Here is a 17120-nt window from a genome sequence, read left to right on the forward strand (position 1 = left end):
ACCATACCAGTAGGCACAAAAAACACAATGACACTGTCAGGCTGAAATACATAGAAAAATATGATAAAGATGGATAAATACTTTAACAAATTTTAACAAATGTACATATTTTAGCTTAAGTCTTAGCGTACAGAAATGCTGCAGGGGATCAAAATCAAAACATCACTGAATAAAGGTGTCAGCCCAAAACTTTTAGGCAACAATTACAAAAAATGTGGCTGGCAGAGAATTAGCACTGAGCATTCTTAACAAAAAAAAAATAAAAATAATAATAATAATAAAATACAATAAATAAAATAAAATAAATAAATATATATATATTTTCCGTCATTTTCCACCAATGTGTTACTGGTCCTCTCAGACAACTCACATATCTGTCAGTGAAGCTGAGTTCTCCCACATCTCTTCCTTCATGGTGCCCATCTACATTAAGATCCAAAATTCTGACTGAATTCTGAGAACTCAGTCAGAATTCTGAGATCAAAGTCAGAATTCAAGGGAAAAAAGTCAGAATTCTGAGATTAAAGTCAGAGTTCTCAATACTTTTTTCTGATATAATACTGAAATAAAATAAAAAACCCAGCTCAGTTAGATGTGTATATATATATATGGTAAATGGTAAATGGCATGTACTTATATAGCACCTTTATTCAAGTTAGGAGACTTGACCAAAGCGCTTTACACTACATTCATTCACCCATTCACACACACACTCAGATGGTGGCAAGCTACATTGTAGCCACAGCTGCCCTGGGGCTCACTGACAGAAGCGAGGCTGCCGTACACTGGCGCCACCGGGCCCTCTGACCACCATCAGTAGACAATGCAGGTGAAGTGTCTTGCCCAAGGACACAACGACAATGAAAGTCGGAGTCGGGGCTTGAACCGTCAACCCTTCGATTACAGGGCAAACTCCTCCATCCAACGCCACTGTCGCCCATATATATGCACTTGAGGCTGCTGAGGCCGTTGCCTTTATATTTTGTTCAAGTGAAAGGTCTATGTAAATATTATTATAATTTCGGAAATATAGCACTTGACACATAAGATGTGGAAAAGTGTTTTTTCTTTTGGTATCCACTCATTCCAAGTGAGGTCTTCTCTTCACTGAGGCTTACATGGAGTTTTGGTTTTGTTCTGGTTCTCCCTTTCCTTATGTCACCAGAAGAAAATGAAAACAAAACAGACAAAAACAAACAAACAAACAAGCGAAAGTGAACTAGATGAGCTACAGGCAAAATGGGAATATTTTATACAGTGCATGTGTGAGGGAGAGAGGATGATGCTGAGCATGGTGATGATGATGATGATGCTGTGGGAGGCTGTCAAGGTGTCCTCGAATACAGACGTTGCTCAGTGACGTGAGAGAGAGAGAGGGAGAGAGAGAGAGAGAGAGAGAGAGAGAGAGAGAGAAAGAGAGAGAGAGAGAGAGAGAGAGAGGGAGAGCATCAGGGGGCGTGGACAGCGGGGAAGAAGCGGAGAGGTTGGAGAGGACCGCGGCTTCACCATCCGCGGACCCCCGCCGCCATTCCTCACCGTTCGGGCGAATAGCATCACCGAACGCGGCAGGCTCGCCTCCCATCCGCGTCCCCCCCTCCCTCCTCTCCGCTCCTTCCCAGACCCGCCCCCCTCCTTGAGCCGACCTCGCCGTGCACGCGCGTGGTCCTCCCCTCCACCACCAGCACCGCCACCACCCCTCCCATCACTAGGTCGAGGCGAGGAGGAGGAGGAGGAGGAGTAGGAGGAGGAGGAGGAGGAGGAGGAGGGATGAGGCGCGCGGCGGAGGGGAAATGGCTGCCGAAAACAAGCCGGAAGGTAAGAAATAACGGGCTCTTTTTATTTATTTATTTTTATTATTTCTGAGTTGAGCTGTGGATGATTCAGAGGGAGCAGAGAGGACGGAGGTAAATGACACGGAGCGGAGCAGAGATAACAGCGAGGGGCTTCCCTCCCCCCCCCCTCTCCTCCTCCTCCTCCTCCGGGCCCCCCTGTCCCGAAAACACGGCGGCTGGTGCTGAAGCAGAGGCTGCGAGGATGACGGTAAACCGACAGCGGATCCAGAACAGAGGGAGAGTTGTCCCGTCGCTCCACTCCGGGATAGGGGAGTTTTTATTCTATTGTTTCATCTTATTTCAGTTAAATGCGATCGATAGCGTCACCTTTGAGTTGCTTTGGGTATGTGAGTTTAGAAGGGATCGGAATGAGGAAGGATGAGAGTGTTAACGCTGAAGGAATTCAGATGCTCTCTTTCTCTCTGTGTGCGTGTTTGTCGTTTAAATCATCAAACTGAGCTCTGGGTGGTAGATTCCTTATTTTACCCTCTCTGCGTTCGTGTGTGTTTATGTTTCTTGCCCCTTGCTTTTCATGTGTGCTTACATGGTTGCTAAGGCACTGAGGGGGAGAATCTGGCTGCTTTTTAGGTTGTCATGGGTGAGCAGGTGTGTGTGTGTCAGTTTTAGGTCATGCAACGCAGAGCCGGTTCAAGGTTGTAGGGGGCCCTAAATGGAATTTAATTATGGGGGCCCTTCTTTCAATTAGAGGGGTCGCCAATTAAAAATCAACAAACGGTAAAGGTCTGGACACATTATTAATTATAAATTGTTACTTTAAATTTAACGCTGAAATAAAAATGAGGTTTTTAAATATAAAAAAGAAACAGAAAATTTTTCAATTTTAAAATCTAAAATGTTTTTTTAAGTTGAAAACAATTTTTGAGTTTGGTGTATAGACAATTTCCTGATTCCCATATTTTATGAAACACCTGAACTGACCATTTATTTTATTTCTTTTCTTTTTTATGGCTTAGTGAGAGCAGTGGGCTTTAGGCTGCCCTGCAAGGCTTTAAACCTGGGTTTGAATGGGGACAAAGCCATTCTAAAGCACATATTAAGGTGCTCATTTTGAGCCTGAATCCATATTTATTTTTTATTATGTTCATGGTGGAGAATCCTGCTTCACAGCAGCAGGTTGAGCCAAACATACTCTAAATTTGCAGCGTCATCTTTGAGGACACCATTTCACTTTTCTTTCACCAGTTCACAGCAGTTCTTCCAGCAGTCCACACTTTCTCTGCTCTCTTTTTCTCATCATCTTCTCCTTCTTTCCCATCACCCGGCTTGCCACAGATTTGCCTGCTGTGTCTCAGCAGCAACCCAGACTGACAACGCTCATTGGCTAATGGGCGTCACCGTACAATAAGGAGAAGTGACGCAATTGAAATTAGACACTGCCGTCGGACAACATGCAGTAATTTATAAACATTTTAAATCAGGTTGCGTCCGAATTAGTCAGCAGGTGGGTCTGGATCCGGACTGCGGTCAGCTAATCTGACCTCTGAATTAGAGCATTAGGGCACCTCCAACAAAAAATACAAGAGTATTTTTTCCCCTCTGAAATAACTTCTTTCATTTATTAAAATAATATATATATATTATTGTTTTGGCTACTGTTGAATGTAATGTAAGCTTGGTTTGGCATTCTGATAAAAAAAAAACAGTTATATAAAGGATGATGGCCCCTGAGGCGAATTGAGTTTCAATTTTTATGGCTGCAGATTTGTCGAGAAAAACAATGTTTAATGATTTAGTGCTGCTGCCCTGCTTTCCAAGACAGACTTAACTCTAACTATCAGGCAGTATTTTTGTATTAGCTTGGATTTAAAACAGTAAAAAAGAAAAAAAAAAGATTTGAATAGACAAAAAAAAAAAATTGTGATGGAAGTAGAAGGGGTAAGTCAAGAGTCATGTAAAGTGGCATTTTCCAATTTTACATAATGAATAAATACATATATGAATAAATCTATTGATAACACGGATCCCCTATTATTTATTCATTTATAAATAAGCTTGATGATTCAGAACTTCACATAAAATTAAGCTGAATATAAAAATAATCAGACATTTAGGTCTTAGTTTTGAGCTTTTAGTTTAAGTTTTATAATAGGGTCTTTAATTTTTAAGTATTTGTGATTTTTCAAGTGAATATCTGAATCTTTCATCTTAAAAATAAAGATAAATATATTATCAATATTTTTAATTCTTCTAAAAGCAAATAAAATAACTTGTGCAGGGTTAAAAAACTTCAATTTTGATTTGAATGACCCATTATCGATTCATGAAAAACTTAAATCTATCCTTTTTTAAATATGTGCACAAAAATATTGTGAGACAGTGAAAGGGAATGTCTTGAGTTCACAGTGTGATTGTAGCCTTTCCTGTTTATTGTCAGATCATGCTAGATAATAAGTTCATGATCAATGTAACTGCATAGGGTTCAATTCCTAATGCAAATATTCAAATTTTTACTAATGCACCAATTTAGAGTTAGTATTTGCGATCTGCAGCATTAGTTATTCTGACGTCTGCCAAACCCAAGTAAAGTTGTTTTTTCTTGAAACCCTTAAATGAAATGAAAAGCAATCAAATTGAATCTTGACTCAAAATAATGGGTTTGTTAAATCCAAACAGATACTCAGCATTATTATAACAAAATATCAGTGCATTTGCCAACTTATTGGTTTTCAGCTTGTCATTGAGGCTAGTGGTGCTGTGGTTTGTAAGAAAACTCACACTGTCCAAAACTTGTGGTTATTGTTTACAAATTTAAAGTATATTTCAAAACTTTATTCTGTGTTTAACTTTGAAAACTATTTACAAAAAACTTTTACCTCCTTAATTCATTATGGAGTGATCTGACCTTCCATGTTTGTTTTGAAACAGCAATACAGACATGTAGACTCATAACTATTGCTGCAGACTGCAAAAATTAATAAAAGAGGACATTTTAATGCTTAACCAAAAGAATTGATGTAGATGGATTCATTTAGTCAAAGTCATTCATTATGCGAACAAATCCCACCAGCCTCGTTAAGACCTCGCCACAAAGCATTGCGGCTCAATTAAAAGTCCAAGTTGATTTCCACATTCTGCATTTAACACGACCTGATTTATAGTGACATGCAACCCCATAATGAACTCCTTAAATTAACTGTATGACTAAATATGTTTCCCTTGACGACCAGCCTCTAGTCCTGTCAACCTTTCAATATGTGCAGTTTTGTTTTGTTTTTTCTTTGTTTGTTTTTTTGCTAAAAAATCTGTGTCACAAATTGTACTAACATTCAGGAATACTTACCTGCTAGAAAAAAAAAACATGTACCCACTGACAAACAGTTAAAGTAATTTTCAAATCAAAGGATAGTCTTTTCTAGTCTATAAATGTGTTAAGTTTCCATAGTTACCATCTAATTTTGAGGCTGATAAAGGAGTATGCTGAGCAGTCTAGTATGGAAGAATGTTTTTAGTGTCGTAATGAAAATATTTACCAAATTTGAAGGGATATCTATGCTAGATGTCCTAAAGAGAATCTGAACAGACTATAAAATAAAAGCTTTCATACTTATTTAACAAAGCAATTTAAAACATAGAATTGGGAAAACACAGCAATGGAAAATTATATACTTTACCCTTTTAAATGAAAGCTTACTGATGATTTCAAAATAAGAGCCTTAAAAGCTTATGTTTACCACTTGTATTTAAAACTAATGATGGGACCAAAATTGAGTTCAGCACAGGTCTTACAAATTATGGGATTTCTTTATGCAAAAAAAACAATGTTCCATTATTTGTAAACAGAAGTGTTTTGTAGAACAGTTTGATAAACTTTTAAGAATATGTATTTCAATCTTTTATATTTTTTTATTTATACCCTATTTTTTTCTCATTATTACTCAGATTCAGTTTGATCAAAAATGGTAAACTGGTTTAAAGTTATTTATCATAAAAAACCCCGATTTTATCTAATCATTATCTTATCAATCTACCCTCTTGAAAAGAAATGTGGCTACAGTGGAAAGAAACAACTTAGTTTTAACAAGTAGGAACCTCCTGTAGAACATAGCTGTCAATTTTCCCATTTTGGTCGAGAAACTATCGTATTAAACCCCTCTTTGCCGCTGTGCTCCCGTGAATTTCCCAAATTACTGTATAATGAATATATATATATATTTAAAAAATCATGATCTGCAAAAACTGAACTGCCGCTAGCATCACAAATCACAATCTGATCACCTTATTGTAGTTTACCATTATGCACATACCTTCAAATATAATGGATACTGGAGCTTGACTGGGTAGTTGGTGGGCTCACAGCAAATGTTGTAATATTTCTCATATTTTCAAATCCAGAACTTGGCTTAGCCAAGTTCTGGATTTGACCAGACTTCTGTCAGACCAGACTTCTGTCAGTAAAAAAAAAAAACATACAGAGAAAAGCTGGAAATGAAAATTAAAAAGAAGCACTTTTATTTAGAAATATACATAAAAAAATAATGGCTGGAGTTTATGGCTTCATCTGGGAACAAAACACAACTAAACATATAAGTGCTGGGATCATAGTGAGTTTGGAGGGAGGCATTACTTCTTTCATCAGATTTGTTCAGGAAAGATTCATAGTTAAGTGCAAAGCAAACTGCATCTTCTTTCAGAAGAAGAAAAAAGTTAAAAAATAACTGTAATAGCTTAGTAAAACTCAAAATGTTAACTTGATAAAAATGACCATTTTAAAAGTAGTTTTAAAAGAAGAAAGGGTGTCCACCTTACCGACAAAGCTGGAAGCTGTTTCTGCAGGGAAGAAACTCCTGTAAATAACGTCATCTAATTTTAGAAACTCCAGGAACCACAAAAAAACCTGCAGTCTGGAAGCAAAGTGCTCTTATATCACACAGGCGTGCTTTTTTAGGGTTCAGTTTCAGAACGTTAATCTTAACTCACGAGTACCTGGGGTATTTTATAATAAAAAAAACCCAAACATATGTACCAGAAACCCCTACATATTAAATAAAACCGAATGCTAAAGATGGCTTTTCTCATCTGAAACTTGATACATATCCATGCAGCCTAATTTATTATTTGACCCTTCTTAACTCTGTTTCAGATAGAGGAAGGTTTTAACACCCTCCCCACTTGGGAACAACTAAGAGCAGAATTTCTCTTGGGGGCATTTTTTTTTTTAGTTAACACGGATAGAGAGAATGGTAGGTTTCTAACATTTTTAAAAACAATTTTTTTCCTTTGGCATCCTAGACTTCAAAAGAAGATACACATACATGCATGCAAGCGAGCATGCAGCATGTTGCCTGAGGCGAAGGGAAGGCCGTGGGTTGAGAGTCCCCTTGCGTGTTAAGACCAGAAGCGTTGATGAGACAGAAGGCCCATGGGCAGCTCAGAAAAAAAACTGTAGCGCCTAAATGTTCCCCACATGCATACATAGACCGACTCCAACATTTGCAGCGATGTGTGGAATTAAGGCAATGATTTACAAGTCTCAGTCATACTGACTAAAAGCCAAATGAGTCTTAGCCATGGAGTCAGGAGACAGCCATTCACTCTTTCCATTCCCTGGCAGATCTGTGTGTGCGTTTATGTGTGTAGGTGTGTGCGTGGCGCCAAACACCAGGAGTGGGCATGAGAACGGCATCCACCATATAGCCGGGAAGACCATCTCCCTCTGCACTGGTTGGACTACTTTGTATCATAGCAACAGTGGTCAGGGAAACAGAGAAATGATGGGAGAGAAGAGAAACTAAAACCTAGGTACAAGTTAGTCGCACACACGGAGGCAGGGCATCTACTGTGGCCAATCGATTCGGGGACGCAATCGATTCCAAGTTAGCAGGTCATCCCATGCATACGTCTCGTGAAGTTTAGAGGCGTTAGAAGAAAGGGAAGAGTGAAATCTTTTTTATTTTAATTAACCCTTATGTTTTCCTCTATTTCTCTTCTCCTTTTCTTTCTGTAGGACTGAAGAAGATACGAAACCCCGAGCGAATGGTCAGGATCGCTGTTGGATACACAGGACACACCCCTCCCAAGAGTGATGAATCCGACGCCAACAGTAAGAGACACACGAAACGCTCTTCCCACAGTTAGGCACTCACGTCTGCGAACGAGGGTGTTTAAGTGCCACACAGGCATTTGTCTGCAGCACAGGGTGACTGTGGGAGCAAGTATAAAAGCCTTCTGGCAGGATGATGTGAAGGGAAGGGAGGGTGTGTGCTGGCGATTGTGTCTGGGGTGTGTGTATGTGTGTGTGTGTGTGTGTGGGGGGGGGTTTGAGGACTCCTTCTCATCCACCCTTTAACAGATCACATACAAACACCCTCAGACACACGCTCTATCTGCCTGTCTCTCTGCGGAGGCTTCATTGTAATTCAGCTCTTGTCACAAATCGTGTTTGTTCATGCATGCCGTTATAGTAATAGTGCACGTGCGCACACACTCAACGATACAACAGGCAGGGACGACTTCGGCTATCAGTACTTTATTGTCGTATTTAATCTGTACACTTGGCGTTATGTATCTATAATCCTCAATGGCGCTTGCTAAACCAGTAGTGAGATGGAGCGTGTACTTTGGAGCATGTGTGTGTGCGCAGGAGGCCACGTGGTGTGTGGTTGTCTTGTTGTGTTAGTGGGATTATAAAGGCAATAATTGCTTTGATTGGTTATCGATTTCAGAGGACACGGGGCACATGTAAGTCTGTTAGAGGGGAAAAATTGGAGGCAAATAAAGAGATGGAAGGAGGAGCGAACAGAAACGTGTGATATAAAGACACACAGAGCTGGCCCAAATGGCATACTGCTTTCGATTTGTCTGGGTGGTCAGGTGTTGGATCTGGAAATGACGCCATCTTCTGATTTGAGCCAGAGGCATTTATTTGGAGAGTTTTTCCAAAGGAACACCAAGAAAGTTGGGTTTCTGGGGCGTTAAACAGTTTGGCCCATTCAAAATAAAGGCAGATCTATGACACGCTGGATACTTTTGTCGATTGCAAAATAAACAACCGTTATATGTTATAGTTATGTTGTTAGCCATGTAAAATATACTTTTATTTAACCATATTCTATTGGCTCATATGGAACATTTATAGGTGTTAATGGTTTGTTTAGATGAGGAAACATGAGTAGAGCAATCTAAATATCATTTTCTATAGGAATGCTGTGCTAATGTCTATAGCAATGCTAGCGTGTGTGGCTAACTTCCATCAAACTAGCTAGGCTCCGTGCTTCACCTTTGCTCTTTGAACTGTAGGACCATTTTCAAGTAAAAAAGAAGGTTATGGGCTAAAACATTGTTTACATTTTTCTGTCTTTTAAAGAGCTGGCCCGGGTTTTTTTTTTCAGCTGTTATAAACAGGGAATAATAAAACTGCCCCTGCCATACTGGTTTCTATCATTCTAGTTTGTATAATAATAACAGGATTATACTGATGGTATACCTAGTTAGTTAGTTAGTTAGTTAGTTAGTTAGTTAGTTAGTTAGTTAGTTAGTTAGTTGGTTAGTTAGTTAGTTAGTTGGTTAGTTGGTTAGTTAGTTAGTCAGAACAGACATACAAAGCTTCAAAATCATTGCTTCTAGCCTCCTTGCCATGATTGACAAACATAATTTCTACATTTCAGAACACAGTAGAGATGTTAGTGATATAAGTTGAATATTAATAGGAAATATCATTAATAGCAGAGTTGAAGTTACTTCAAAAATGTAATGTATTACAAATAAAAAGTTACATTTGATAGAAAGTAATATTTTTTTACAATTTTACCATCTGTGTAATGTTACCGATTACTTTTTACTTGCTTTTGCCAAAACAACCATACAAGACAAGGCACTATAAAGTGAAGGTGTGCAATCATTTGTCATGAATAGCTGAATCACAAAAATAAAATGATATAGAATAGCAAAACATGAAAACCATTGCAGGACATGACAAATGCTCTGTTTATGCCTCATTAATTAGATAATGTGGCCACACAAGGATTAACAACAAAAGTTTCAATTACTATGAAACAAAACATGACAGTAGTTTAGGTTATTTCAAAATGAACATTAATATTAACGATAATTAGTGTGACTATAGCCACTCAAACTGATATTTGTATCAATCTTGTTCCTCTGTTTTTTTCAAACAGTTTTCTTCTAATGTTTTAAAAAACATCTTATTTTTGTTCTTTAAATTTAAAAAAAAAATGTCTACTTCTTTTTCTGTTGTTTTAAAACCATTGTCACTACCCATTCTGTACCAGAAGGACGATCCATACCATCAGCTCATTTGCACAACCAGGAATACATTCGGGTTGCCCTCAATTTTACTTAGAAAAAAATACCAAATTTAGTTTTTCCTTCCTTAAAAATGGTAAGCGTACTAAGCTATAATGTGTTAAAGGTTAATAATGTGTTTCCTTAGAAAATAAATGCAATAAATCCTTTCTGTTTTTATCACTTGTCTGTGCCAGATCTGAACCGGATTTAGGATCCTACGCTACTTCCGGGCGCTAACGTTTTTGACTTCAGATTAATAAATCTGGTCTTTTTGAGTTTTTTTTTTTCCTCTAATGTTAACATTATGGTATATAGTGCGTAACCTAAAGAAAGCAAACTAAAATGCAGATAAACATGGTTTAATTATATTTAACCGCACTGCATCACATCAGCAGTTTAATGGAGAAAATGTAAAAAGCATCAAATTGTCTAAGAAAAGTTATAAAAATAAGTTTTAAAGATGTGCATTATCATTCTTTAGTGATTTAAGGGCAGCAATAAGTACTTTTAGTACCATGATTACATTATTTATGGTGACCTGGATGAATATCTGCATGCACACGCACAAATGAGCCAATGGTAGCCATCGTACATCTGGTACGGATTGGGTAGTCACAACTATCTTCTTCTAATTATTTAAAACGTCTTTTTCTTGTGTTGTTGCAAAACCGTCTTCTTGTAATGTTTCAAAACTTCTTCTGTTGTTTTAGAAACATCTCTTTAAGCTGTTCGCCATGGGTTATTTTTTTAAAACCAACATATCAGATTGAAATGCGTTGCCAGCCTTAGGAACTATGATAATATGACCAAAATTTAGTTGGTGAAGCATGACATTTCTCTTTTACTGCCAAATACAATATATTACAATAATTTACTACTTTTTTCTAATGCATTGTTCCTAACATGGATTAATGGTAATTAGAAAGCACTATGTTCATGTATATTCTGCTCTGGTCCCCATACAGTCTTGGACCGGATATAGACATACACACAACTCAACACACACACAAAGCAACCTCTGCACCACCTCAGCAAACTTTGCAACTTCCCATGCTGTCATGTTTCTTTGAAAGGGATGGGATGGCTTCACTAGACCTCGTTAAGATGGAAGGAAGAAACAGTTGTAAGACAAAATCGTTATTTATCTCAGAATAAAGAAATAAAGAATAGAAGGTTCTCTTCGGGATGACGGTAAGACACAGACTGAAGCTTCCTGAGCCTATCCCTGTCTCCTATCGGTTGTCACGTCCCAGCCGGAGGATTACTGGAGGAAAAGTTTATCAGCAGAATGATAAAATTAGCATGCACGCCCATCTTTCTATCCTTTCCCTCCTCCCCTTGCGCTCCTTTTTTTCCCCTCCGCCCCCTCTCAATCTTCTCTCTGCCCCGTGTTTCTCTCTCTCGTATCTCCTGCCTCCCCTTCCATCCCTCTATCAAGCTGCTGTGCAATGAGCCTTTCTTTCTGTGACATTAATTTCATCCTGGAAAAAAAAAGAGGGGAGAAATGTGAAAATTTCCCCCGACGCCTCCTAATATCGGTGGGGGGGGGGGGGGGGGGGGGTTAAGAGTTGCATTTGGAGCAATTTTTTTTTTTCCTCTCTCTTTGCTGAGTAGAGTTTTATAATTGGCTTGGCATTGGCATTGGCTTGTTTCTGTGTTAAATATGGAGATGACAGTTTTATGAGGTAAAATATTCATCTGATGCAGTCGCCTTTTCCGTGTGATTACGGTCTAAGTCCTGGTTTGATATTTTTCACTTTAGTTCAGCAATTTTGCTTCAGAATTCAGGCTTTGTCATTTTTTTGGGGCAATTTTCATCTAATTTGCAAGTCAGTATGTCATCTGCATACAGGCAGCAATTTGTCCCTCACTGCAAACAAATCCAAATAAGAAAAAAAAAAAAGTTCTTTCATTTTCAGATCTGCTTTATTTTCCTGAGTCCCAGGATGGATGAGTTTTGGTGAGGAGCCAGAGAACAAGAGAGGTTGTAGTTTTTAGTTTTAGAGTTTTTTTTTTTTTTGTCACATCAGATCCATTGAGAGCTGTTTCAGACAAAACAGAACAGAGGACTACTCGGGTGCTAGTTTTGTTTTAAACTGGGACTCATTCTCTGTAATTCTCTGATTCAGGGTTGTTAGAAACACAACACACAACTCTACTGGGTGCAAAAAAGAAAAAAAAAAACAACTCATCAGCATTCAGGAAATCTGCAAACGCCTGTGTATGTATGTGTGTATGCTGGTCCTGATCAGCAGGGGAGAACAAATTTTAAGGACAGGTTAGGACGATGATCGCATGCATGAAAGTGTGCTTTGAAAGGGATTATAGAAGCAAGGTCACTGGTTGGGGAGAAAGAGAGTGTTAGAAACAAAAAAAAAAGGCCTGGGACAATTTGGGCGACGTGTTTCCTTTGATCGACAGTCTTTTCTGCATGTGTTGTCTGTTTGTATGTATGAGCATGCATTTCTGTGTGCATGGGTTTGCCTCCACATGTGCAAACGGGCTTGTTTGATGTGGTGGTTCTGGTACATTTCAAAGGCAGGGCTGTGATGAGAATTCTTCAGAACAGCAGGGTAAAAGGAGGGGGGGGGGGGGGGGGGGGGGGGTATATTGAGGAGGGGTGGGGTCTAAACCCTGATTGGCATTCATAGCAGAGAGGCTGGAGTGCTGCTAAAAAAGAAATTAGGCTTTAACTAAGCTGCACCATTCAGCTGTTTAACTAAGCTGCTGCGCAGTTCAGCTGTTTGAAATTCTGTCTTCTCAGGCCTTCTATTAATAAATGCATAATTGATTAGGGGGAGCATACGTGCCTGAACACTCCTCTAACTGACAAAACACACACATGCTTAGATATATCCCTATACCATCAGACATACACACATGAACAGATCTAGTTTAGCTTATCAAAGTTTTTCATGTTGCTGTTTTCCTACTTTGTGAATCTTTTTTTCCCTCTCAAGTTTACCTCCTGTCTGCTATTTTCCTCAATGTCTTCCCTCATCCCTACGCCTCTCCACCTGAACCCTCCCCACCTCTATCGTCTCTTGCTTTGTCATCCACCTCCATTTAGATTGTATGCCCTATCATCCTCGGGGAGTCATAAATGGATGTCCTCTACTCAAACGCTTATCAAAAACCTTTGAGTTCTCGTTCTCTTTGAGCAGGCCACCTTTGGGGGACACATGTATAACATTGGGTCAGTGTTTGTGCTAATAAATAGACAGTCACCTTTAAACATACTTAGTTATTAAGACACAGTATATAAGTTGTTTCAAATGTAATTTTCCAGTTATTGACTCCAATCCTTGACTTGTTGAGGCTGAGAAAAGTATAAAGTTACTCATATCAGATTTTTAAGTTCTGTTACTATTTTAGATTTCTGGAAAAAAATTGGGAGTTTATCTGAACATCTTGATTTTTTAAATGAATATTGGTAATATTTTATTTAGAAAAGGTTTGCAGTAAAGAAAACTCTTACATTTTCTCCAATTGTGCATTAGATTACACAGATGTCTCGCTGTGGTGATCATCTGGAGCTGCCCAGGGTTAAATTCTTGGACAATACAATTGTTTGTTTGTTTCTTTAGAAAGTATAACACCTTTTAAATAGCTAGGAATACTAATCCAAGAGTACTTTTTTGCAGTGGCAGTATGCTGGAAATACACACCAGATTTTCTAAGAAAATTGCTGGAAGTCAATCATTAAAAAGGACTGAGGTCAGTAGAAACAGGAAGCTAATGAGGTTGTATTAACCCATGATATTAGGTTCAGGATTCCTTACTTTTCTCTTTATGCAAGGAAAACCATTTAAATCCTTCTATGTGAGCTTGTTTTTTAAAGTTTGTGTGTGTTTCAGGAATTTATTGACAAAAACATAGATGATTAAGTTATCAAAGAACAGCACACAGAGTATTTTCACAAACATAAACCTCAAAAGATTTTTAAGAACATATACACATATCAAGCTGTGCTTCTCATTTTAAATTGATAAAACTTTTTAAAGTTTCTAGTTATTTACACATTTTTTATTTGCCAATAGTTTTCTGTGCTACATTCTGTTAACAGATATAGGGAAGGGACGCTTAAATTCTAGAAAAATTGTAAAAGGTTAGCTGCCTTTATCCTTTACATATTATAATATAATCAATTTATTATTAACATGGTGATTATTTCATCACACGAGCCTACTACATGCTAAGCAGCCACATTGAACAGCCCCTATTGAATCTAGCAGAAACCTGACTTATAGTATGTGAGCATGAGCCGTACCCATTGCCAACTGTTCAGCCAATGAGGTCAAAATCTGCACAAGTACTTCCTCATTACACTAAAGTCTCTCTTTATTAAGTTATTTAAGTAATTCTTAACTAAAACACAGACAATTCTGATTTATCCATAGGTTGGAGTTAAATGTTATTAAAAAAAGAAGATGTTCCACTAACAACGCCTTTAAGTATGCAGAAATCTAACTAAATAATGAGTTTTAGCTACCCAGTCTAATGAATTACTTTTAGGTTTACTGTGGGATTATATGGTGTCTTAATGACTGCATGTTCGTTGGCTGATCGGCGTTCAATACAGTTTTGCCGAAGATAGACTGTTTTTTAAGTGATTTATGCATCTCTTGATCAAACATAACACAATTTAAGTCATGTGAAATTAAATCAAGCCAGGGAAGCAAAGGTAAACTAATTTTACCAGGCTGTGTTTTTGTCCCCAATCCCTATTATTCTAGATTGTGCTTCACTGCCCCCAAAGACTGGGACTGTGTCCAGAGACATAATTTGAACTCAGAATTACACATCACCTGCCCTAAGCCTGTGACTATCCAGCTCTTGCACAGAAATAGTTTCCTCACAGGAGCAGCTATTTTGGGATTCTCCACTCCATTACCAAACTGTCTATGCAACACTGTGGGGAGAGAACTGCTTTTAAAGAGGATAAGAAATGCCCATGTGATCGGCTGGCCGTTATATTTACCGAACCCTAATGCACAGATAATGTATGCTAATGGATTCGGCTTAATCCAAAATCTGTTTTTGAGTAGATTCATGGCGCACCTCCACCTGATGTCCAAAAGTAAAAGTGCCGCCTTTCAGCTCTGAATTAGAATTAATTGTTTTTGTACACTGACTCACAGGCTGCAGAGGGACGTGAAAATAACAATTAGTATATGTTAGTCGTAGTAATTCAGTTGAAATAATCCTAAATTTCCAATAGAAAGCAAACACACTACTTATTTTCCTTTTTTTTTTTTTATCTTTTCATCCAAGAGTTAATATTTTTCCTTTTGGCTCATTGGTCTATTGAGGAATCATGATTTCAAGAGCCAAAAAAACTGCCTCTGGCTTAAAAACTTGGATAACCATGACCTAGATGACGCAGAATCCATGCAGACAATTAACAATAACACGCTTTCAGGGGAATTCAAACTCTTAGCCTGACATCCTCAATTGCTGTTATGCCAAATATTCTCTGTTTGTATCTTTAATACATTAGAAAGGCAAAAACGGTCTAAAATGAATTAAAATTGTTGCCTTTATGTGCCAAATAAAATAAAATAAAAATAAACAAAGTAAAATTTCTTCCTATTGTCAACAAAGCTGTTGTAATAGTACATAATGATGAATAATCTATAGTTATTTTAACTGCTCGTTTACAGATTTGATATATTTTTCTTTATTCTTTTTGCTCATTATAATTCACCTTTCTCTTGCTTCCTCCCCGTCTCCTCCATTTGACCCAAGATGAGCCAGGCCAGTTAAAGATCTACCTTCCCAAGAAGCTGCTGGAGTGTCTACCCAAATGTTCCTCTCTGCCCAAGGAGCGCCATCGCTGGAACACCAACGAGGTGAGAAAGAGACACGCTGGAATTGGGGAAATATCCATCACATGGTGATGAGAATGAGCTGTTTCTTTTTTTATTTGTGTGTGACTCATCTCTAAATGATGTCACATTTAGAAACCAAGAGGAGGTAAACAAACGCTCTGGTAGCTCTACGGAGCGAGATCCTAAAACTGGAACAGTGGGAGATAAAATAGATTAGAGTCAAACTCATGAGGAAGAATCCTGTTTTTCTAAGTTTAGCGATGTTTAGTCATAAAAACAGCTTCCGACACAATCAGAGGCAGAGCTGGCTCATACGAGAGCAAAGATATTTTCTTAACTCAGATTTTATGCTACCTTTGTAATTCAATTCAATTCAATTCAATTCAATTCAGTTTATTCATATAGCGCCAAATTCACAACACATGTCATCTCAAGGCACTTTACAGTTTAACCAGATCATACAGTCAAATTGATACAAAGTTTTCTATCTAAGGAAAACCAGTTGATTGCATTGACTCATTGACTCAAATACAATCCCTCACACTAAGCATGCTTGTAGCGACAGTGGAGAGGAAAAACTCCCTTTTAACAGGAAGAAACCTCCAGCAGAACCAGGCTCAGTGTGAGCGGCCATCTGCCGAGGCCGACTGGGGTTCAAGGAGACAGAAGCAGAGATACAAAAAGCAGCTGTAAAAGGCGGCCCCGTCCAGGAAACACACAGCCAGGCAGACGAGCTCCAAGGCAGCTCCCATGCCAGAGGATGAAGAGAGCACATCCACCCAGTCACGGCCAGAGAAACAGGACCACACTGGAAAACAGGACGATCTCCAACATCTACAAACAAGGGTGTTGATGGAAGCAGCACAGCTGATGTTTCTTTCCTGGATGACGTCACAGCCAAACAGGAACAGACGAGGCAAAGCTACTCTGAGGAAAAGCAGAGAGAGCAGAACGTTAGAGATTGAACAAACAGATTCTGCAGAATAGGAGAACAGAGAGAGAATGAAGCAGAATGATGAAATGGGGGTCCCTATGTCCTCCAAAAGTCTAAGCCTATAGCAGCATAACTTTAAAGACAGCTCAGGATAACCTGAGCCACCCTAACTATAAGCTTTATCAAAAAGGAAAGTTTTAAGCCTAGTCTTAAAAGTAGACAGAGTGTCTGCCTCACGGACTAAAACTGGTAGTTGGT

At 38.5% G+C, this 17120-nt stretch overlaps 1 protein-coding gene across 10 annotated transcripts in view; it reads left to right on the top strand.

Moving 5' to 3' along the window:
- The first annotated feature begins 1446 nt into the window (after window positions 1–1446).
- LOC119791824 (calmodulin-binding transcription activator 1-like) overlaps window positions 1447–17120 on the top strand; it is a 108998-nt gene continuing 93324 nt past the window's right edge. For 5 of the 10 annotated variants that reach the window (XM_038298150.1, XM_038298152.1, XM_038298153.1 and 2 more), the window contains exons 1-3: window positions 1863–2101; window positions 7798–7893; window positions 15846–15949. In XM_038298150.1, coding sequence (XP_038154078.1) covers window positions 1909–2101; window positions 7798–7893; window positions 15846–15949 — 393 coding nt within the window. In that variant the 5' untranslated portion in view covers window positions 1863–1908. Of the gene's footprint in view, window positions 1816–1862; window positions 2102–7797; window positions 7894–15845; window positions 15950–17120 lie in introns of those variants that run through there. The other 5 variants (XM_038298151.1, XM_038298148.1, XM_038298155.1 and 2 more) reach the window with 4 other exon arrangements.

This window comes from Cyprinodon tularosa, unplaced genomic scaffold, assembly GCF_016077235.1.
Source record: "Cyprinodon tularosa strain WSP-4 unplaced genomic scaffold, ASM1607723v1 ctg40, whole genome shotgun sequence".
Taxonomy (NCBI): Eukaryota; Metazoa; Chordata; class Actinopteri; order Cyprinodontiformes; family Cyprinodontidae; genus Cyprinodon; species Cyprinodon tularosa.